Genomic DNA, 23459 nt, shown 5'->3' with positions numbered 1-23459 from the left:
TACATTTAGTCCACAGTTCATCTGAGGGCTGTCTGATAACCAGGCAAATTAGCACTGGTCACACTTTTGCACTTGTACCAAGTTATGAATAATTTGTGCTTCTCTGGTTGTGGTTGTGTTCTCGCAGAACGTGCAAGATTTCATGATAAAAAGCTTTCTGAGAAATGTGCTACAAGAACAGCACTCTAGGCTGAATGCTGAAAATATTTTGTTTAAAAGGAAATTTATTCGTGCAATCGCCCTAAGAGTTCTTTGTAGTGGTTTCAACAAATCAGTAGGGCTTCCTCTCATTTCCTGTTGTTCCGCCTTCAAGTGGTAAGTGGGCTAAGTATCGCCAGTTACTACAGAGCCGCTGGTGAGGTGAGTACAAGACATTTTTGTCTGATCTGTAAACCTCAAGTGCGATTCAAACCACTTAAATTAACTGCATAATAGATTTAAATATTTAATTTTGCGGTTTATTTTATATTTTATTTTCCTCAAAATTAATAAAAGCATCCGTAAAGTGAAATAACACTGATAATATGTGACGTTTTCAGGATAAACTGAGCGCTCTGGGCAGCAGCAACTCAAGCAAAATGGACCAATATTTTTCAGACAATTACACTGATGAATTCTCAGGTGCATACGAGTGTCAGTGGTGTTTTAATGAAAGTGAGGCAGACCATGTGTCTACAGAGATGAAAGAGTCCATGAAGACCATTTCCCTGGTCATCTACGTCCTGACGTTTCTCCTCGGGGTTCCCGGAAACATGTTCGTTCTGTACATCGCTGGAATGAAGATGAAGAGGACCGTTAATACAACATGGTTTCTCAATCTAGCGACTGCCGATCTCTTGTGCTGCCTTTCCATACCGTTCAGCATGGCTGAGATCCTCCTTGAGCATCACTGGCCGTACGGATCTGTCATGTGCAAGATACTCCCCTCTGTTATAATCATCAACATGTTTGCCAGTGTTTTCACACTGAACTTGATCAGTCTGGATCGGTTCGCTCAGGTGATCACACCGGTTTGGGCTCAAAATCACCGTAATTTGCTGCTTGCGCGACTGTCTTGTGCAGCGGCCTGGTTCTTGGCTTTGGCACTCAGTTTGCCTTTTATGTTATTAAGGCACACTGTTACTTATAATGAGTTTAACATCACGCTTTGCACTTTTCATGATGATGAAGTAGATGATTCTAATGATGCAACATCTGGAAGGTTGAGCGTCGTCAGGTTCGTGTTCGGTTTTTTGGTTCCTCTCGTGTGCATCACAACATGCTACGGATTCATCGCACGCAAGTTAGGCAGGAGCCAGTTTCGCTCTGGACGAGCGTTCCGCATCATGATGGCTGTAATCGTGGCTTTTTTTCTCTGCTGGCTGCCGTATCACACTGTAGATTTGATGATAATGTACGGAGAGGAATCCAGTTCCTCTGTGGCTGTGACGATGGATCCTTTGGCCATTTCTTTGGCGTATGTCAATAGCTGTCTGAATCCCATTTTGTATGTCTTCATGGGGCAGGATTTCAAAAGTAAGGTTAAACTTTCTCTAAGACGTGTTTTTGAAAGAGCTTTCTCCGAGGAGGGAACACAAGCATCACGTTCCACACAGTCACAGCAAATACACTCACTTTAATGAAACATTTATATTGAGTTCTGTGACAAACTATGCACTTTTAAACTTGTTCCCCTTGCTTTAATCGTTTTTGCATTACTTTCAGAGTAATTTTCTAGAACATTATTAAAAACTGAAACTTAAGATATGCAAAACAGTTTACTTTAGCACTTTTCAACAGGAAGTGTCCATTCTAGTTTCTTTGTCAGGAAGTTTTGAAATTCATTAAGAGCTACAATGATCTGTTCTAAAACTTCTGCATTTAAACATATTGTTTAATATTACAATACGTTTGCTCAGGTTTAGTCGTGTTTTTTTCATAATGAAAAGTTTCCATTTTTAAAGTGCATATACTGGAGTCTAGACAATTACTCTGAGAGTAATGCAAAAACAGTAATTTTATGACCTCGTTCATGACGAAGAAATTTCTTGTATACCGAAAACTCAAAAGAAGATTGCAGTTAGTAATACTAATGTTATTTTTAGGTAGATGCTGACAATTTTGGGGAAGTTAACAGTGTTAACGGGATGTGGTCTACAGGCTGAACGTGCTGAAAATACTGAAAATATACATAAATATTGTTTTTAATGCAATTGACTACATACTGCTAAGAACAGTCAATGTTATATTGTTCCTTGAATGTGTTTAATGTCACTCCAGGTTTTAATATTTCACAGTTTATGACTATGTCTTGAGTCATTATATAATTTTGCTATAATGTTTTCACTTTACTGTTGTTTCATAATCATTAACCATTCAAAATGACTTCTCATTTGCACAAAAGGATCATTCAGTACTACATTTGGGCTTTATGGAATACTTGATTTTGATTCATCTTTGCTGTCATTCTTTGGCCAAATATTTAACGAGGCCAAACTGTAGGCTATAAGGGATCCTTTTCTCAGTCAAATGTTTAATTTTTACAGCCTTTCAAATGTCCCTCATCTATCACTCCTCACTCTCTCTTCTCACACAATAAAACTAGGCAATTTAAACCCAAATTTTATGTTATGTTTCATTTTGTTAGTTTTGTTAAAAAGTAGAATTTTACTGGAAATTACAGATGGATTTTACTTTCTCTTACAAGCTAGGCCTATTTTAACGGTCTCAAGTGAAGTTTGATTTGAACTTAGATGATCATTATGAAAATTAACCATGGTTTTTGTAGAATGCCAAACGTATAACGATGGGTTTCCCGTGAATACCATGCTTAAACTGGTTGTTGTAGCAAAATCATTATTTTTTCGGTTTAACTACAATAAACGTGGTTTTGGGGTTTCATTTGTAGTAAAATTAAAAGAGTAAAATTAAGAGTAAATGCACAAAAAAGTGCAAACAATCTTACGTCGACTACTTTTTATCAGTACCACCACCGCCACCGCCGAAGACAAGCAAAAATAACTCGATGACAATATGATCAATATGATGACATTTTGGAATTCTTTTGAATTTCACCATTCACCCGGCGGTAAGTCGTTTGCGTCACTGCGTTCAACACGAGACTTTAAAAGAACAGAACCAAAAATTAGCAGTTTAGTTTTTAGAGCGCGTTTTTGTTGACTCTTTTTTTTTTTTCAGAAGAAACCCCTTGTCTCAGTATTTTCCGCTTTGAACGTGTTCCTCTTTTAACTGCATGTAACTACGCTCTCAGCAGTAATCTTGGGTTGGTTTAGTTGAATCGTGTGTTAATCAACCAGCAGCTGGCCACCGTTTCTTTTAAATAAATTTTAATCATGATTTTGCCGTCTCTAGTTCACAGTTTTTGAATTAAGCCAATGTGAGCTTATGAATGCATTATAGGCTCTATAAAGGATTTAATACAATTGTGTTAGATGGTGTTATAACATGTCAGACAGCTTCCCCAAAGCGCAAACATAGTTGATTATTTGATTAAAAGTTTTATATCGTGACAAACGATCCAGTGTTCTGGCCTACCGTAACACAAGCACCTACCCTGTTATAATGATAATAACATTGCTTTTTTGGTAATATCTACTCAATGTGCTGCTCCATCCATTCACTGAAAATGTGCATCATCTTTCATCCCTATCCTGTCTTTACCTACAATGACACCACGAGAAATGTGTATTAGTTTTGAAAATGGCAGCAGAGATTTGGATGAAAGAATTAAAAAGTATTACTGTTCAAAAATGACTGACTAGCATTGTTAAAAACCATTCGCATTCGAACTGCCAACATAGATAAAGATAATGAATTTCGTAATTCAGAATGAAACTGCTTTCATAATCCACACTATAACCTCAAAATGAATTGCTAGTTTCAACGTCTTTGCAACAAAGTGTTATGAAAAGCATTACGTTTGTCTGCGTTCGTTTACATATTGAATTTCTATTCCTTACATGTAATGCATGTATTTATATGGCAAACACTATTATCCAGAGCTGTTTACATTGCATTCAAGCTATACATGTTTTTTTTATTATTATTATTATTCATGGGAAATGAATCTGCGAGTCTTATCAAAACACGAAGACTTGACCATCTTTAGGTAAAGCTGACCATGATGTTTCCCAACTCGACTGAGTGTTGGTGAAACCTTACGTGAAGAATTAAAAACCACAGAACAGTCTACAGTGAACTGGATAACTCTAAAACATCAGACATACGTGAGTTATGATTATTTATATACTGTTTGTAAACAATTCAAAGTTGCCTACTATAGTAATGCATTAATCAGATATTTATACATAAGACATCTAAAGCATCATTTTGAATGTGATTTATAACATTACATTGACAATATGTGATATTAACAGGATAAACCAAAAACGTCAGTTAGAGAAAATGAACCAGACGGCCTTTACAAGTGGAGACGATTTTCAGTGCACTTTTAATGAAACCGTGAAGAAGTCTACGAGAGGGATTTCTCTGGTCTTCTTCTACCTGACTTTGATCCTCGGTGTTCCTGGAAATGCATTTGTCGTGTATGTTGCTGGATTGAAGATGAAGAGGACTGTTAATACAGTAGGGTTTCTCAATCTAGCGATCGCCGACTTCTTCTGCTGCCTTTCCACTCTTTACTATTTGGCACATCTTGATTGCTGTCCGTTTGGATCCAACGCGTGCAAGATTCTCCCCTTCATCATGCACATCACCATGTTTGCCAGCGTTTTCACCTTAAACTTGATCAGTCTGGACCGGTTTACTCAGGTGCTCACACCGGTTTGGGCTCAAAACCATCGCAGCCTGTTCGTCGCTCGACTGTCCTGCGCAGCCGTCTGGATTCTGGCTGCTGCTCTTAGTCTGCCTTTTATGATGCTGCCAGACACTTACAGAGAAAATATAACGTACTGCCTGCTTTTACGAGATGATGACAGTTTAAAATGGTATCGAAGGTTGAGCGTCGTCAGGTTTGTGTTCGGGTTTCTGGTTCCTCTCGTGTGCATCACAACATGCTACGGATTCATCGCACGCAAGTTAGGCAGGAGTCAGTTTCGCTCTGGACGAGCGTTTCGCATCATGACTGCTGTAATCGTGGCCTTTTTTCTCTGCTGGCTGCCGTATCACACAGTGCGATTGGTTAAACTACACAGAGAGGAATCGAGCTGTTTGGCAGCTTTGGCATTGGATCCGTTGGCCGTTTCTTTGGCGTATTTCAACAGCTGTCTGAACCCCGTTCTCTATGTTTTCATGGGACAGGATTTTAAGAGCAACGTTAAACTTTCTCTGAGACGTGTTTTTGAAAGAGTTTTCTCTGAGGAGGGAACACGAATAACACAAAACACCCACTCACAGCAAACACACTCACTGTAGTGAAGAAACTCAATGTGCTTATTTCTGAAATAATCTGTTCTCAAACATCTGCAATGAAACTGAGATACAGTAAGAAGTAACAGTGTTTTCTTCTTAATGGGTCTTCTTTTTGCAATGTTTTTATCTTCTTTTTTTTTGAGGAAGTAAATGGTGTGTCTGCTGGTAGGATGCGGTCTGCTGGCACTTAATGATAAATATTCCTCATCTTAAATGCAAAATCTACAGGATAGTAATATATTACTACAATACTAATGTCTTGTGTGTGCAACATCAATCCAGATTGTAAAGCTATTACGTATTGTGCTCTTTTTTATTGCTCTTTATTCAGTAACGCAATCGTTTTTTAAACTATATAGATTTCATATTCTGTTTTTTGTGCCACGTCACATTACTGCAGAGCATGACGATTACAGAAGTATATGTTTTAAGTTAGAATTCTTATGGTCTCTAAAATCCAATTCACCTTTTAATTTAGCTTCATTAGTATGCCATGTCTTTTGCATCCTACTCCACACTGTATTTTATCATACAATAAAATAACTTGCATTCATTTCATAGTAGTTTTGTATTGGTGTCCTGAAGGCCTTTTTGGTAGTTATTTTGTGAAAATATTGACAGTCCTTTATTTTTTATAGTCTACAGTTAGAGCTCCAGAAACACCAAAAAGATGCAAAAAGTTCATGTTTGTAGTAAAGGATCAACAGAATGGAGATTTAAACTTTTTTTCTTTATGTATTGCTTCTTTGCTAATCTTAACCAACTCTTCCGATTTTTTTATTTTTAGCTTCCAGTTTAAGTGTAGGTAATCTCGCGCTCATGAGTAAATTATCTATTGTTACCGTAAATTTAATTAAAATGTTTTTAAAGCATAAATGGTCACTTCGCCTCAGAAGTTCGCGCCATTCCCTGCTCACGTGCGCGGCTGCGTTAAAAAGCTAAGGCTCTGACAGACTCCTGAAATGACCAGTAAATGCGCAAAAAGTGTGAAAACCCGGTTATTGTGCGGACTCTTTGACTTTATTATGAATCTGTACATGCCCTGCCACTCAAAAATCGAGCTCTGCGTGATTCCGGACGTTGAAATCCAGCAAACGGTGAGTAGGCTAATGCACGTTGTTTTCATGTCAACATCGGGATTAGCTGAAGGCGTTAGCTTCAGTGAACATGGAAAGGAAAGTGTATTAGATCTCATTTTATGCAACTGGTAACCATTTATTTTCAATTATATATTTTAATCACCTACATTTAACTAATGCGAACTCTTCAATGCATATTTATTTAAATAAGTGACAAAAATGCTGTTTAAAATAGTTTTAAGTCACGCCGCAGCATATGGCAACTTCCTAAAATTATTAAAATGATCTAAAAACAGTTTGAAAGTTCTTCAAATCTTGCCGTTGCTAAATCTGCTCAGTGTATATGAACACCACCAGATGGCAGTATTTCATGTTAATGACTGTTTAATCAGATAGACATGGACGTGTTTCTCTGATCAGCACTTTCACACACAAGTGGCTTCCTTACCATTTTTCACCCCTTAGACATAACACGAATTTTGTTTGTACAAGGCAGCATTTATTCGGATAAAAGCGTGTTTAAAATATGTTTGAACGTCTCCTCCATTTCCTAACAAATGCCATTCAAACTCAAAACACCACCAACTAGTTTGCATAAATTAAAATTTTAACTTTCTCTAAGACGTGTTTTCTCTGAAGAGGAAACGCATATGAAACATAACACCCACTCACATCAAACACGCTCACTGTAGTGAAGATATCAGCTCATTTATTCAGTTTTCTGATTGATTCGTATTACGGTTCAATTTCATTATTTCTTTTCAGAAGTCGTTAAGTCAAACTCAGCAAGTCATCTAACTTTTCAGTGATTTGTGATTAAACCGTTGCCAAATTTTAACCCAAAGTGTGTATTATTTCACTAATAATGGCACGGGGTCTACGCCGAATTAATGAACGCAATTATTATTCAAAGCTTGCATTTGTAAATAAAGCTAAGATGGCACGCAGGGCAGGTTCGGGCAGCCTAGAAATACAAAATATGCTATATAAAGGATTTAATAAAGTTGTGTTCGAATAAAAGCTTACAAGAAAACATTTGATCTATCTGTGCCCATTAACTGATCTTATTGTTTCATAATATTTGTTTTGGATTAAAGCGTCTGCTAAATGTATATGTAAAATATAATATTTGTATATTATCATCATCATCATTATTAGCCTATTATATTTTATATTAGTTTTTCCCTTCATTTTGACTTCTTTACATGCCAGTAAAGCTTTGGTTATGCTAACTGGATTTTTTAATTTAACACATTTTATTTATGCAAATTAATAATTCTTAATATAGCGTAATGCCTAGTGTCTCTATGAGGAATGAATCGTTTACCTAGTTTCAATTTTAAACACAACACGATCATTTATCATCAAACATTGGCATAAAGAGCCTATAATCAAAGTATTGGCACAATTGTCAGACGTTTACAGTATTTTTTATAACGAGTATATAATTATGAAATTATATGGTAGCATTACTAGCATAGAAAAAGTGAATCTAATTATTTCTTCTTCCCCTAGAGAACGTCATGCCTCTCAAAATGGCGGCATGACGTTCTCTAGGGAAGAAGAAATAATTATTACATTTATATGAAATATAAAAATATAGCCCTAACAAGTTAATATAATAATAATTTACACATATTAAATGTTTGAAACAATGTTTTATCCTTGTCTGATAATCTGGGGTTGCTATGGTCACACAGAATGAGAAAAATATGTTGGTTGCTCAACATAAGACGTCGTGGCCAAGAGAAATGGATGTTGTTCCCGCAACATAAAATCTTGAGGCCTGGACAAAACTAAGTGAAGATGTCTTCTGGTCACCGTACCTAACCTAGAAATTAACATTGCTCTTCATTCACCACTTTGTACAAATCTCTTTGTAATATCTACTCAATGTGCTGCTCCATCCATTCACCACCAGAGGTCGGTATCTCCAACCTGATAATGTGCACCGTCTTTCATCCCTATCCTGTCTTTACCTACAATGACACCACGAGAAATGTATGTTAGTTTTGAAAATGGCAGCAGAGATTTGTATGAAACGATATAAAAATATAAGCATCAGAAAATCTACTGACTAGAACTGTTAAAAAAACATTCAAATTCAAACTCCCAACATAGATAAAGAATTTCAAAGTGCAAAATGAAATTTAGCTTTATTTAGTATGCTATGTTTCTTGTAGGACCGAGAGGTCAAAGACAAGGAACAAGGAACACCAGCAGTCACTAGAAAAAGGCCATTAATTAAACTCAAAAAAAGTACCTTTACAAAAACAAACCAGGCAGACAGAGACGGACCAACAAACAAAAGCCACCAAAATGGACAACACAACAGCTTATAAAGAGAAAGATGGGCCCATTACAAATTAAGAGGGAAATCAACAACACTTTACATTCAATAAAAGAAACCAAATCAAAAAGATAAGCCAGACAAAAAAGAAACACTAAATAATCCCCAAAGAATCCAACCCATAACCAAACAACATAAATGGACAACTAAGTATAATTAATAAAATCAGCAACTTTTCCTTTCTTTTTTTTTTACTTTATATATTGCTTCTGTGCTAATCTTGACCTACTCTTCATATTTTTGTTGTTTACCTGTAATACTTCACCTCAAAAATTGACACCAGTCCTCGGAGTCATGTGTAGCTAGACATGGACGTGTTTATCTGCTCAACACTTTTACACACAAGAGGTTTCCTCAGCATTTCTCATCCATTAGACATAACGTGAATTTTGTTTTTACAGAAAATGGCAGCACTGATTCGGATAACAGGGTTTTTAAAATATGTTTGAAAGTCTCCTTCCGACTAACAAAATACCAACTCAAGCTAGTTTGCATAAAGTATTTGAAATTTAATTTTAACTTTGCAGGTTTAATTATCTATCTATCTATCCATCTATCTATCTTAAAATTATGAGTGTTATACATACTCATATAAAGCAATGTAAACTATATAGAAAATCATAAACTGAATGATCGTTTCAGAGTGCCCACAACCCTCATCAGTGGTCACTCCACCAGAGACTGTTTGTGCCACCCCAGTCTGCGTTTCTCTGCCTTGATCTAAAGACTTTTTATTTTGAATTGCGTGTTTGTTTTCCATCGTCTCTTGTTATGTTGCCCTTGTTTGTTCCCATGGTAACTGATTAACTCCTCCCCCTTGTTGTCTCGTTTTCTTAAATTCCTGATTGTGAATCAGTCTCTGCTGAGTTTTGACCCAGTTCACTATAAAGCAGTCCCTTGTATTCTAGTCTTGTACTGACCTCAGCTTTGTATTGTGGTTTTGCTCTGTCTTGCTGTTTTTGGATACTGTTCACCCTTTGACTGACCGTCGCTAGTATCCTGGATTATTCTTGTTTTCCTTTACCGTCCTTGTTTGTCATTTTCTCGACCCTGCCTGTTTGTTGACCATGTCTATCAATAAAGACCAGCAGATGGATCTTCATGTTTCAGACTCATTCGTAGTAGAAAACTGGGCCACACCAGGATCCGGCAGTTTCTCTCCTGGACATTGGCCAGGTATGAACACGGCAAAATTGTTTTTAGTCCTAGAGCAGGGCTGCCGATCCCTCAAGTACTTTGTATGTGAGTATCTGGAACTTGCATATCTCTCTGACCTGCTGGACTGTTTATTTATAGACTTCTGTTGTTGGGCATTAATAAGCTAATGTCACAACTAATGCTCGATTGTCCATGGTCATCCCTCACAAATTTTATGGATTATACGTTGTTGTGTGTTGGCTCGTCATTCACTGTTGGGGTTCGGGGAGGAGGAACTTGTCGCTAGCATCTCATTGGTGTATAAATTGTGGAGACGCAGTCACAAAATGGTGGCAACAATGCAAAACGGCAGACATCACAGCGTCACAGCTGCCTTCAAGGAGGCTACTTAAGCCACAGGTGATCTTGATCTTTACAAGCTAAGCTACAGATCATCTTCACAAGTCATCAGTGAGGTTCATGAGCCAATTCAACCCCCAGCAGACCTCCATAAGTTAAGTACATTTTTCATAGATGCACCTTGATGGAGATCAAGCCATTGTCTCTGAGCATCGTGATTGTGGTGCATGAAGACATCAGAGCACTCCAGGGGCATTTGAAGCTGGTGTCCAGTTTGGCAAAGCATCTGCTGACGTTGGTGCATGCAGCAGGTGTTCCCAAGGCTGCAGCACAGTCCAGGTCTGACGCTGTCTTCTTGTCCTCTGTGCTCCCAGTAATGGCAGTTTCCGTCTTGAGTGTGTGGGCCGCACACTCTGCTCTGCAGGCCACACCTGTCCATGCATCTGCTCCAGAAACCTTATCTGTCCCAGAGTCTGCTTCGAAGGCATCACCTGCCCGTGTATCTGCTCTTGAGACCTCTCCAATCCACAAACCTGCTTCCAGCCCTCTAGCGGTGTCGGCATATGCCATAGATCCTTTAGGGGTATCCCTAGCGGCTGCAGAATCCCCGGGGTTTGGTTTGTTCCATATATCCCTCGGAGGAGTCTTTACCCATTGCAGAGCCGCCAAGGGTAATGGAGCACCGGTTCTGCCTCTGCTCCGCCACCCTCCCTGTTTCTAGCCTATCCCCGGATAGGTGCATCTGGAAGCCACTACTTAAGGGGAGTTATGTTACATTCTCCAGCGGGAGTGCCCACAAAGTGTTTGTGCCACAGCGCTCTGAGTGTGTTTGTGCCACAGCGCTCTGAGTTTCTCTGTCTGGACCCAAAGTTCTGTTCGCCGTTTGACTGACCCTCGCTAGTACCCTGGATTATTCTTGTGTTTTCCTCTACCATTCCTGTTTGCCTATTTCTCAACCCTGCCTGTTTGTTGACCATGTCTATCAACAAAGACCAGATAGATCTTCACGTTTCAGACTCATTCGTAACAGAAAACTGGGCCACACCAGGATCCAGCAGTTTCTCTCCCCGGACATTGGCCAGGTATGGACACGGCAAAATAGTTTTTAGTCATAGAGCATGGCTGTCGATCCCTCAAGGACTATGTATGTGAGTATCTGGATCTTGCATATCTCTCTGATCTGCCATAATAATGCTTGACTGTCCCTGGTCATCCCTCACGAATTTTATGGATTATACGTTGTTGTGTGTTGGCTCGTCATTCACTGTCGGGGTCAGGGAGGAAGAACATGTCGCTAGCGTCTTGTCGGTGTCTAATGTGGTGGAGCGCGATCACAAAAGGGTGGCAACAATGCAAAATGGCGGACATCTTGGCATCACATCACGGCGCCACTATAAATACTATAAAAATACTGTAATTACAGGCAAACAATAATACATTATAAATTTCTGTTAACAGTTGTAGCTATATAATGTTTATATAATACAAATATATACAATTGCAAGGTAAACACAATTTCATCAGCAGTTTTTCATTTTACGAGTTCCCCTGTGAAACTGGAAGGCTTACTCAGCTGAAACAGAGTTATAGAGTTGGGTCATGATGTTTCACAGCTCAACCATTTTTGAAATGATGAAGTGATAAAGTTGAAGAAATGGTATAAAGACTTAACATTTGTCAGCATAATCGTGCATTGAATCATCACAGCGTGAGTCTTTACTTTACTTATGTAGAGCTCTTTAAAGTACATAAAATGTTTAAAAAGTAATGCTAAAATAAAATTTATTTTGGTTGTATATTTGTAATCGTATTGATAAGATCATATATTCATTTTATAAAAGTTTCTTATCTGACACAACACTTTTTAAATATGATTTTATAACTTTACATTGAGTTTAGCAGGATAAACTGAACCAGAAAGGCCAACTTTACAGGAGAGCCAAAACAAAAAATTATCATACTTTAAAAGATTTTTATAATACAAATTTCACTTACACCCTTCTGGTTCTCACCCCTCAATATATTTGTTCATAAAAAAGTATCTAATCTGACACTACACTTTGAATATGATTTATGATTTAACATTGACAGTATGTGATTATTAGCAGGTTAAATTGGCCACTTCGGCTCAATCACAGCAATGGAGGAATATTATGAAATTTTGGAAAATCGTTGGAGTGAGATGAGAGCGGTTTCTCTGGTCTTCTTCTACCTGACTTTGATCCTCGGTGTTCCTGGAAATGCATTTGTCGTGTATGTTGCTGGATTGAAGATGAAGAGGACTGTTAATACAGTAGGGTTTCTCAATCTAGCGATCGCCGACTTCTTCTGCTGCCTTTCCACTCTTTACTACGTGATCAAGAGCACTTTTGATGGACAATGGCCGTTTGGATCTATCATGTGCAAGATTTTCAACTTCATCATGCTCATCACCATGTTTGCCAGCGTTTACACCTTAAACTTGATCAGTCTGGACCGGTTTACTCAGGTGCTCACACCGGTTTGGGCTCAAAATCATCGCAGCCTGTTCATCGCTCGACTGTCCTGCGCAGCCGTCTGGATTCTGGCTGCTGCTCTTAGTCTGCCTTTTATGATGTTGAGAGAGACTCACACAATAAATAACAAAACGTACTGTCTGTATCATAAACTCGATGATGAACATTTTAAAATGTATGGAAGGTTGAGCGTCATCAGTTTTGTGTTCGGTTTTCTGGTTCCTCTCGTGTGCATCACAACATGCTACGGATTCATCGCACGCAAGTTAGGCAGGAGTCAGTTTCGCTCTGGACGAGCGTTTCGCATCATGACGGCTGTAATCGTGGCCTTTTTTCTCTGCTGGCTGCCGTATCATATAGTAGATTTGATAATAATGTATGGAGAGAAATCCAGTTCCTCTGTGGCTTCGTCATTGGATCCGTTGACCATTTCTTTGGCGTATTTCAACAGCTGTCTGAACCCCGTTCTCTATGTTTTCATGGGACAGGATTTTAAGAGCAACATTAAACATTCTGTAAGACATGCTTTTGAAAGAGTTTTCTCTGAGGAGGAAGCACAAATAACACAAAACACACACTCACAGCAAACACACTCACTGTAGTGAACTCATTTATTCAATTATTTGTATTACTGTACTAAAAGTACTTTATTATATCTCTTCAGAAGTCAAGTCAAACTCAGGAAGCTTTTTTTTGGTTTTTATTCATGACTCCTGTTTTTTTTCTCTATTATTTATATATTTCCAGTCAGTTGGGTTTAACTGTTTCCAAAACTGAAACCTAAAGTTTGTAATATTTCACTAATATTGGGTAATTTCCTGAAATCATGAAGATAAACATTGCTCAAAAACGTTGCCCCATGCTTTATCATCCTAAAACATATTTTTCTAAAACTTTTTCATATTTCAGTGCTATATAATTTTTCTTTTATTTGCATTCCCCCTCACTTTTGTGTTATATGGACTTCATATAAACATAAATAACAAAACAAAATCACAAATTACAATCAAAGTGTTATGTATTTAAAAAAAACATTTATGCAAGTGCAAAAATAATGATGTTTAAATATGTATTTATTGGAAAGTTCATTAAACATGCAATTCATTTTAAGTAAATATTATTCATAATTAGTGCAAATAGTTTAATTGTCCTAACAACAGTTCTCTGGATCAAGTAGCAGAAGCATATAATGTTTTAAGTGAACCTTTTTTGTAGCAGAAATGATTACCAGAAGTAGTGTATCGATTCGGCAGGTTAGTGGGTTATGTATATTTTCAATATGCTGTAGTCACAGACTTTTTCAGAGACATATTATGATGATTATTAAGGTCAGAATGAACATGTTTTGATTCATTTTTATTACATTTTTGTCATTATTGTATGTGACTGTATATAACATTTATGCCAAAATTCTCAATTAAGTCAATGTCAAGCTGTCCACGCTTTATACCGCTTAAGATTAATTAGCCAAAATGTTCAACTTAGTTACATTTCTACAAGACAACATCCATGCATTCATTCATCTCTTTTAATACTGCTCTTATAAAAATTTAAATAAAATGGTGGCAATACAATTGGAAATCGGTAATAAAATAAAAAAATGGTAGCTACATATTTACTACGGTAAAACCATGGTAAATGTTTGCTAGATTTATCAAATTAATTTAAAATATATAAGCATGTATGAAATATGATTCTCCCATTTTGACTGTGTTGCAACGGGAACGAAAGTGGTGATTCGCTGCTTCACTTACCGGATACAGGAAGTGAGATAAAGGTCTATTCTAATCATATTTCTTTTAAAAACGTGCAATTCTTATACACTTCAAAAGCATAGTAACTGATCACTTACATCTTTAGACGCATACACATTTGCTGACAAAACTGGCAGCTGTAACCCTCCACCAAAACTTCTTCTTTTTCCTCACGGCATATTGCTCTCCTAAAAATAAAGGTTCTTCTAGCATTGATGATTCTACGGAGAACCTTAAACATCCGTGGGACCTTTTAAATGCAGGAAAGATTCTTTTGTAGTCAGAAGAGGTTCTTGAGATTTAAAAAAAAAAAGTCCTTCAAAGTGGTTATTTTAGGAACCAAAAACAGTTCTTCTAAAACATGAAGAACCTGGAGGAGAGAGGACGTGTATCGTATGGATAAGTGCAGCATAAAGTGTTGCTGTGTTGGGCTTTTACTAAAATTGATGTTCAGAATCAGATTTGTCAAGTCTTGCAAATAATCGACAGATTGTTGTCTTTCACACGCAGCACACAGAAACGAGACGTGACGCGATAAAAGACCAAACTGTAAACAACCACAGATAGACTGGAATACAATGCTTTTGTTTACAAGCAGATACACTGTTGTTTGTTTTAATGATTTGTTCAGATATAGTATATTTAAGTTCACTTGCAGTATAAAAACTACTAAACTAATAGTTTACTAAGACTATATGTCAAAGTGCTACTAAGTATTTAATTACTAAACTATTAGTATACATATGTTCACTTTTAGTATAGTTGCAGTACGAGCTAGTCCTTGCTGTAAACTAGTTGTGTACTCAAAGTTTACTATTGTTATACTTAAAGTATACTTAAAATAGTCCCAAGAATTGTTAAAAATATAATTGATAATATGCTTGATGAAATGAACTCGAGGTATGGCACGATCCAGTATAGCAGAAAGTTCAAGTGCAGTAAACGAGCAACACAAATATCAGCAGCGTTTTCTTAGACACCAGCTCGTATTCACTGATGCAGCCGTGCTGTTTTAAGATTTGAGCTGGTTTGTTGAACTGAGGTTTCACGGGATTTGAACTCTGTATAACCCAAGTGCATTTTTTGTATGCATGTCGAGGTATTCATTTGCCTGCGTCGCATCGATCTGAACAACAGTAATAGAAACCAAAGCATTGTGCAAACACTTTCACCTTCTCTGCTGACTAATCTCTTCAGCTACACTGTCACACATTTACTGCCAGTAAATAAGAAACCTTGTGACAACAAGTACCTCTTTTTCTTTTTCTTTTCTTTTTTGTAGGATGGAATGAGTGTTTTTTTTGCAATGAACTCTTCATGCGTTATTTTATTATTGTTTGTCTGTTTTACTAAACTGGGTAAATTATACCTTTTTATGTGTTGTCATGATTTATTTTTTAAAAAGTTGCACGCACTTCCTGGGTTCAAATGAACATTATGAATTCCTGTAAGTTGTGGATATCCACAGCCGTTATCGCTGTGCTTTTCTTGCAACATTCTCTTTAAAAGAGGAAGAAGAAAGCGATATCTGTCATCAAAGGGTTTAAGTATCACTAGTTAATGCGAAGCAGCTGGTGAGGTGAGTACAAGTTTGTGAGGCTTTCATACTCGATCTGTAACATTTTGATTTAAAACACAAACAAATAATCACTGACATACAAGTGACCGCATTTCGAATGATTTAAAATAAGTTTCATCGTTTAATAATATTGAATAGCTGGCTTTGTCAAATAAGCAATGTTCCTTCTAATTGTTTTTCTTGCTGGTCTGACATTTCGGCAACCAGAGGAAAAACACTCTTTATATCGAGCATAAACGCAGAAAAAAGTGTGCTATTTATATTTGAGTGACTCTTTCTAGAGTTCTCTCGTTTTAGGTTACCTGTGAATTTTTTTTTGCAGTTCTGTCACCAAGAAACGATATTTAAAATACGTATATTTCACGTTATATTTACACACTTATATAAAACGTTATATTTCACGTCATTACATTTGCGTTGGCTCTCGTGTTGGAGTTATTTAATCCGCAACCGTTAATGAATTAGGTTTGATCTTTCTATGAAACAATGAAAACAATCGTTTTAACGCATGTTTAGCGAACGAAACCCATTGTTTGTAATTTGTTTGGATAAAAAAAATCTGCTGATGATGAATAAATGTTTGTCGCTGATAATGTATGATATTTACAGGATAAACGGAGCACGTTGGACAGCAGCACGTCAAGCAAAATGAATGAGACATATGATGACTATGAATATGAATATGTTTATTATTATTATTTTGAAGAAACTTGTGTGACTTGTTTTAATGTACAGCTGAGGAATGCTATGAGAGCGGTTGCTCTGGTCTTCTTCTACCTGACTTTGATCCTCGGTGTTCCTGGAAATGCATTTGTCGTGTATGTTGCTGGATTGAAGATGAAGAGGACTGTTAATACAGTAGGGTTTCTCAATCTAGCGATCGCCGACTTCTTCTGCTGCCTTTCCACTCTTTACTACGTGGTAGAACACTCTCTTAAAGAAAATTGGCCGTATGGATCTGTCTTTGTATGCAAGATTCTCCCCTTCATCATGCTCATCAACATGTTTGCCAGCGTTTTCACCTTGAGCTTGATCAGTCTGGACCGGTTTACTCAGGTGCTCACACCGGTTTGGGCTCAAAACCATCGCAGCCTGTTCATCGCTCGACTGTCCTGCGCAGCCGTCTGGATTCTGGCTGCTGCTCTTAGTCTGCCTTTTATGATGTTGAGAGGGACTTTGAACGAATATGACACGAAGGTCTGCCTGTTTTATATGTTTGGTAACAAGCAAATGTATCAAAATTTAAGCGTCGTCAGGTTTGTGTTCGGGTTTCTGGTTCCTCTCGTGTGCATCACAACATGCTACGGATTCATCGCATGCAAGTTAGGCAGGAGTCAGTTTCGCTCTGGACGAGCGTTTCGCATCATGATGGCTGTAATCGTGGCCTTTTTTCTCTGCTGGCTGCCGTATCACATAGTGCATCTGATATTAATAAATGGAGATAAATCGGTTAATATGGCAGCTTTGGCATTGGATCCGTTGGCCGTTTCTTTGGCGTATTTCAACAGCTGTCTGAACCCCGTTCTCTATGTTTTCATGGGACAGGATTTTAAGAGCAGCGTTAAACTTTCTCTAAGACGTGTTTTTGAAAGAGTTTTCTCTGAGGAGGAAGCACAAATAACACAAAACACACACTCACAGCAAACACACTCACTGTAGTGAAGATATCAACTCATTTATACTGAGTTTTCTAATTAATTTATTCTACCTGAACTCATGAATGTGTGTATAAATAGTACGGCCAAAAAAAAAAAAAAAAACTCTTGGTGTATATGTGAAAAAATGTAATTTGGCGTGTTTATTCTATACAGTGGATATATAGGTTTGTGTGGTAGATGCGTATCGTATGCATGCAAAACTGCATATTATATGCATGCCAAACACGAATAACATGAATACGCCAAAGTCAATTTTTGTGGATCAATACCACAAGTTTCTATAATTGCAGGTACATTTGGTGTCCAAAGTCATTGTTTTTTCAGCTTTGTTTTTAACTGGTTATATTTTTTATTTTAATAATTTAAGATGTCCATAACAATCATAATAATTTATTTCAAAAGTGTCTTAGCTAAAAATCATGATTTCGTCTTGTCAAATGAGTCGGTGTATTTTTTCCATCATGTATTGTGTAATCAAAATATTTTATAGTACTTTTGCCAAATTGTTTTATTTATAAAAGCTTTAAATAGTCACTTAATAATTCTACAACATTAAAAATTGTTAATCTATAAATCTTGACTCAACTCTGTTACCATACCACATTTTCCCTGTAAACTGGTGAAATTATCTCTCAGAACTGTATAAGTTAAAGGGAAATGACGTCACCTTCCCTCTCTGATAAGATCTGAAAAGTATGTGAGAAAATATTTTTTCTAGAGAATGTTATTTTTTTTTATAGTACATCAACTCACAAAATTAAAGACAGCAGAATTTATTACTGATCACACACTGGGTTATTTAAAGATCTTTTATTCATGTTTTCGTTAGTGCCATGTGCTCTTAGCATTTATGCCATAAAGTAGAGTTTTCGGCCGAAAAAGAGTCAATTCTGTTAACGTCAACTCTGTTACCAGGGTAGACTAACAGTGCTGACAGTCGTGTAACAGAGCTGACAGTCTACCGGATAATTCTGTCAATTCTGTTCTGTTAATGAAACGGAATCAAAAAACTGATATATATCACTGAAATTAAACAACTGGAACTGGGGGGAAATCTAATTGTGAAATAAATGCTTTCTCTAGTTAATATTGGCCACAATTATTGACACCCAATTATTGCAGCACCGTTTTCCCAAGATAACCGCTCTTAGTTGTCTCCTGTAATGCCTGAAGAGTTCGGAGAACACCCGATAAGAGATCAGAGGCCATTCCTTCAGGCAGAATCTTTCCAGATCCTTCAGAATGCCAGCTCTATGTTTGTATCTCTTCTCTTCAGTTCACCTCGATCATTTTCTACAGGGTTTAGATGTCAGAGGACTGGAGCGGACACAGCAGACGCTTGGGTTTGTGCTCAGTGACCCATTTTTGTTGATTTTGATGCTTGCTTTGGATTGTTGTCCCAATGGAAGATCCATCCATGCCCATTATAAGATTTCTAAGAGAGTCAGTCGGTTTTAGTTTTTTTTTTTTTTTTAGTATTTGAGAGACACCATGATGCCGTGTGGTCAACCTCCAGCTGGAATTTAGGCCCGCAACATTAAAAATAATGAGGTAGATTTCATTGTACACATGGGGTAATTGAAATAGTTTTTATGCTGTTTGGCAATTCTTGGTTTTCTGACCCTGAGACTCAACTATTTGATGTTTGACTAACTTAAAATTTGATGTTGATTGGAAATTCATACTTATTCCCCTGATGGGATTTTTTTCAGCTCTAGCTCTTTTCTTAAAACCGCTTCACCAATTTATGAAGCTCATTTATTTTTTTACTCCACTGCATATCCATTGAGATAGATACGGGAATTTGGGCTTTGTTTTCCCTCCTATTTGTATTTCTGGATTTATATGGCTAAATAAGTGGGTTCTAGGGGTGCCAATAATTGTGGCCAACATGTATTCGGAGAGAAACATTTATTTCATCCTGAGACTTTCACCCATTTTTCAATAGTTTTGCCTCAAAGATATTAAAGAATTTTGCGAATTTTTCAAATGAAAGATCAAAAGGATAAACAATTTTTATTTATTTTCACAGTGACCTTTTGCTCAGATTTACCAAGGGTGCCAATATTAATGGAGGGCACGTAAATGTAATACATTTTCAGATGAAAAATATTTGGACAGTGATGTGAAGACAGGTTTTTTTTTATTTTTAAGGTATGTGTAGATGAAATATTATCTCAGCTTCGAGTGTCTGAATATAAGGACAGCTTCTCTAATGAAACATGAAGGTTTTTCCAGTTATGATTTACTTTTATTCCTGCAAATCCCATAGTAACAGGGTTGACAAACAACGTCACAAAAACATTTTTTTCATTAAAAGTAAAAAAAGCAAGTAACTTGTGTTTGCCCAGCACTAAATTATTATTAAAATTGTATACGTTTTCAATATAACACTGCAAATAATTTCTGTTACATTAGTGGTTATATATTTAGACTCGCATTTACCGGCAATATCTAAAACTAGGAGTTACTAAGAAACTTGGTAACAAGTTCCTCTTTTCCTGTTTTTCCCAGGAATTAAATGTCAGGGGTCACGGCTGTGCGCATGATCATAAATACAAATAATTAATGTACTATAAAATGCCACAAAAACCGCCTGGTCACTTCTGCACACCTTTACTGTAAGTAGCGTGAATATTTTACACATATTCTTATTCTTGAGCTTGAGCTCGGTGTAAAGGGTTTGTGTCTCATAGGATTGCGAAAAGAGCAAACTATTGTGTCGTAAAACAGAAATAGTGGGCAGCCGTGACAAATTATGAATACAGCCTTTCTCAGAAAAAGCATTAAAATTGTATTAGAACGCTTTTTTTTAATAAACGTTAAATATATGTAACCCAATGAGCCTTGCATGGAAGACAGATGCTGGAAGGCAGGATCACGTTGAGTTTAATGGTGTATGTCTGCAACCGTGTCTCTTTGTCCCAAAGACTGCATCAAAAAAAACTATTTAACTCATTCAAGACTGATACATATATAATGTGTATGTCAGGCCTCCCCAGGCAGTGCATTAGAGCCATCTACACTCTCAAAATCCCTTGAACCCTCTGAGCTCTTCTTATCTGTTGCTCTCTCATGCTCTCGATCACGTGCTGGTTACGAAACTCGAGCCTCTGAAGCCATTCCTCACGTAACCTGAAAGAAAACATCAGAGTGTTTGTGTGCACGGGACGTCTCTGGAGCAGTGTCTGTCATTTCATGCCACCAAGTTACGAAGGTCGTACGCAAATAAAAGCGCTTTTTGGAGCGTATCGGCTCAGCGAATATGTTTCGCTTTTATTAAAGGCTAACCATTTAGTTCATCTGAAATAGAAAGGAGCACTCAAACGTTGGGAATGATTCGAATGTTTTAAGGTTTTTACGGAGGCTGCATTTATTTGATCAAAAATACAGGAAAAACTGTACATATTACAGTGATTTTAGTGTTTAACATTTTTGTGAAAATAGAGTATTATTATATATGTAACATGTTTTTTTTTGTCATTTTTGATCAGTTTAACGCATTCCTGCTGCAAAACTTTTACATCGTAATGTCATGATTTCTACAAAAATATAAAGTTAAACATTGATTTATAAAATTTAATGTTTTTAAGAGCAAATCAGCATATTAGAATGATTTCTGATGTAAAGTGTGTATTTAATATTCATATTGATGTGTGTGTGTATATATATATATATATATATATATATATATATATATATATATATATATATTATAATAAATATTTATTACATAATAATATATTGATAATGATTAATCACATCCAAAATAAGTTTTTCTTTACATAATATGTATAGAAATATAATGTATTTATTATAAATACATACACATTCAGTATTTATTTTGAAAATGCATGTATATATGTATAGAATTTCTATTATATATAAATATATTTAATATACAAATAAAACATTTATAAACACATAAATGTTTATTTATATGCATATCCGAGATAAAACATTTCGTTTGTACACACACACACGCATATTGTACAAACAAAATGTTTTCTCGGATGCGATTAATTGTGATTTTTACAGTATTAATATTTTTATAGCAATATCTTAAAAATTCCTCATTTGAAATCGTTTCTAACTAAATAACTGGAAGTGCTGTTAGTGCCGGTTAACATTTCTTACATAATACACAAAACCTTATAATGCATTATCGCAGAACAGAATGAAATACAAGCTGCATAATAGTTTTTTTTATTAGGCGCTTCTCTAATAATCTACTTGCATTTAGCCCGGTTTAAAGCAGCTCTCTCCAGCATTGCTCAGATTTGCACGGGAGTATTAATAAACCCTCGGATTTGCGCTTCGTCCGTGCGAACAGTTCACGCGGCCTTCGATTCGAGGCCCAAAGCCTGGAGATTTGTCCCAGTCTATCCGCTAATCCGCCACCTTCCCGAAGAAAACACCAGAGGGCGGCAAAAACGATGCTTTTCATCTCCGAAAGACCGTCTATGGAGCCTGAACTAGGTCAGAAAAAAACAATTAGGAGTTGGATTTTGCGGCTCGAGGTCGTTCGTCAAAATGATCTTTTCATTTCGGGGTTTATTCGGCCTAATCTTTCTTCGCAATTACAGAAAATACGCCGGAAAAAGAGACGAATGGAAGGAAAAGCCACCCACCGGATGAAGTTATTCTAGCAGCGCTAATCAAAGAAGAGATGGGACTCTCTGTCATATACACACTTGGATAAAGCGCTGTTCTTCATCCTCGAGTCTTCGTTTCCCAGCTTCTGAACGTGGCTTTCGATCTTCTCCTCCCAGTACTTCTTCAGCCCGCGTTTATCATGAATGCGTGCCAAATTAATCATCTGAAACAATGAAAGCAGAACGTGACGGATAGCCGCGCGTCAGAACTCGTGGCGTTCCTCCCGACCAGAAGCCGGCGTCATCTTTCATCGGAGCGTGCAATATCTGCAGATCCTTATTATACATGGACGAACCATTTTTTACAAAGAAGGATATTATTCCACGCAAGCTAAGACAAACTGCATTTGACGCGTAATTCATAATCGAGATGCATGAGGGCGTTTCCGAGACGCTTTGCATTACATTTTCGATGCTCCTGACGTACGCGCACTTTCACTTCGGGGAAGTCGGAATAAAACGAAGAGCAAATGATGCACATTAGTGTTTTCTGATGGTTATTGTTCTTCATCAGCATGCACTCAGACATTAGTCCTCAACTCGCAAAGAAAAGACACGTTTTTGACATGTTTTTAGAAAATTTAAATGCCCAGTTTTCTTTTTAATGAATAGAAGTCGTATGTAAGTTATTTACAATTACTATTTTATTTTTGCAACATTCTATTAACTTTTATTTTCCCCAAAAAGCAAGGTCATTTCAGCGTTATTTATCTGATCATTGAATTGCCCAGTTGTTGGTTTTTTGTGGTCATGGTTAGAACATCATTTCAATGGCATTTTTACCCAAACTTTATTTAAATTTGTAATTTTTTAATATTCCAATTATTATTGTAATTGTAATTTTTTAATATTCAAGAACATTGAATTGTTTTGTTTTTTTTATTCATTTTTGTAACATTAGTTAAAAGTTACAAAAGTGCTTCGTAAGTTTCCAATGTTTTCACGCAAATTGTGAAAAATTCCCAAAATATAGCATTATATGCGAAAAAAATAAAATGTCTCTTTTTCTCATCATGACAATG

The 23459-nt window shown here is 36.7% G+C and overlaps 4 protein-coding genes across 5 annotated transcripts; all 4 read left to right on the top strand.

The window, feature by feature from the left end:
* The first annotated feature begins 206 nt into the window (after positions 1–206).
* On the top strand, positions 207–3336 carry LOC122333865 (C3a anaphylatoxin chemotactic receptor-like). Its single transcript, XM_043231698.1, is given in 3 exon segments — positions 207–360; positions 540–1485; positions 1488–3336. Coding segments are annotated over 2 exon segments (939 nt in total). The 5' UTR covers positions 207–360; positions 540–578; the 3' UTR covers positions 1520–3336.
* A 787-nt stretch (positions 3337–4123) lies between these two features.
* LOC122333868 (C3a anaphylatoxin chemotactic receptor-like) lies at positions 4124–5904 on the top strand. Its single transcript, XM_043231702.1, has 2 exons — positions 4124–4226; positions 4377–5904. The coding sequence occupies exon 2, from the start codon at positions 4405–4407 to the stop codon at positions 5371–5373; it is 969 nt and encodes a 322-aa protein (XP_043087637.1). The 5' UTR covers positions 4124–4226; positions 4377–4404; the 3' UTR covers positions 5374–5904.
* A 6023-nt stretch (positions 5905–11927) lies between these two features.
* On the top strand, positions 11928–14145 carry LOC122333869 (C3a anaphylatoxin chemotactic receptor-like). 2 transcript variants are annotated; one of them, XM_043231703.1, is made up of 2 exons: positions 11928–12004; positions 12402–14145. In XM_043231703.1, the coding sequence occupies exon 2, from the start codon at positions 12437–12439 to the stop codon at positions 13391–13393; it is 957 nt and encodes a 318-aa protein (XP_043087638.1). In that variant the 5' UTR covers positions 11928–12004; positions 12402–12436; the 3' UTR covers positions 13394–14145. The 2 variants fall into 2 exon arrangements, with proteins under 2 accessions (XP_043087638.1, XP_043087639.1); XM_043231704.1 differs by having other exon boundaries at positions 11949–12004; positions 12405–14145.
* Positions 14146–15839: 1694 nt separating this feature from the next.
* On the top strand, positions 15840–19092 carry LOC122333867 (C3a anaphylatoxin chemotactic receptor-like). The gene is made up of 2 exons (XM_043231701.1): positions 15840–16124; positions 16734–19092. Exon 2 carries the CDS (start codon positions 16773–16775, stop codon positions 17781–17783), a length of 1011 nt encoding a protein of 336 aa, XP_043087636.1. The 5' UTR covers positions 15840–16124; positions 16734–16772; the 3' UTR covers positions 17784–19092.
* Positions 19093–23459: the final 4367 nt, after the last annotated feature.

This window comes from Puntigrus tetrazona, unplaced genomic scaffold (assembly GCF_018831695.1).
Source record: "Puntigrus tetrazona isolate hp1 unplaced genomic scaffold, ASM1883169v1 S000000401, whole genome shotgun sequence".
In the NCBI taxonomy this organism is placed as follows: Eukaryota; Metazoa; Chordata; class Actinopteri; order Cypriniformes; family Cyprinidae; genus Puntigrus; species Puntigrus tetrazona.
This window is presented reverse-complemented; position numbering and strand designations above follow the sequence as displayed.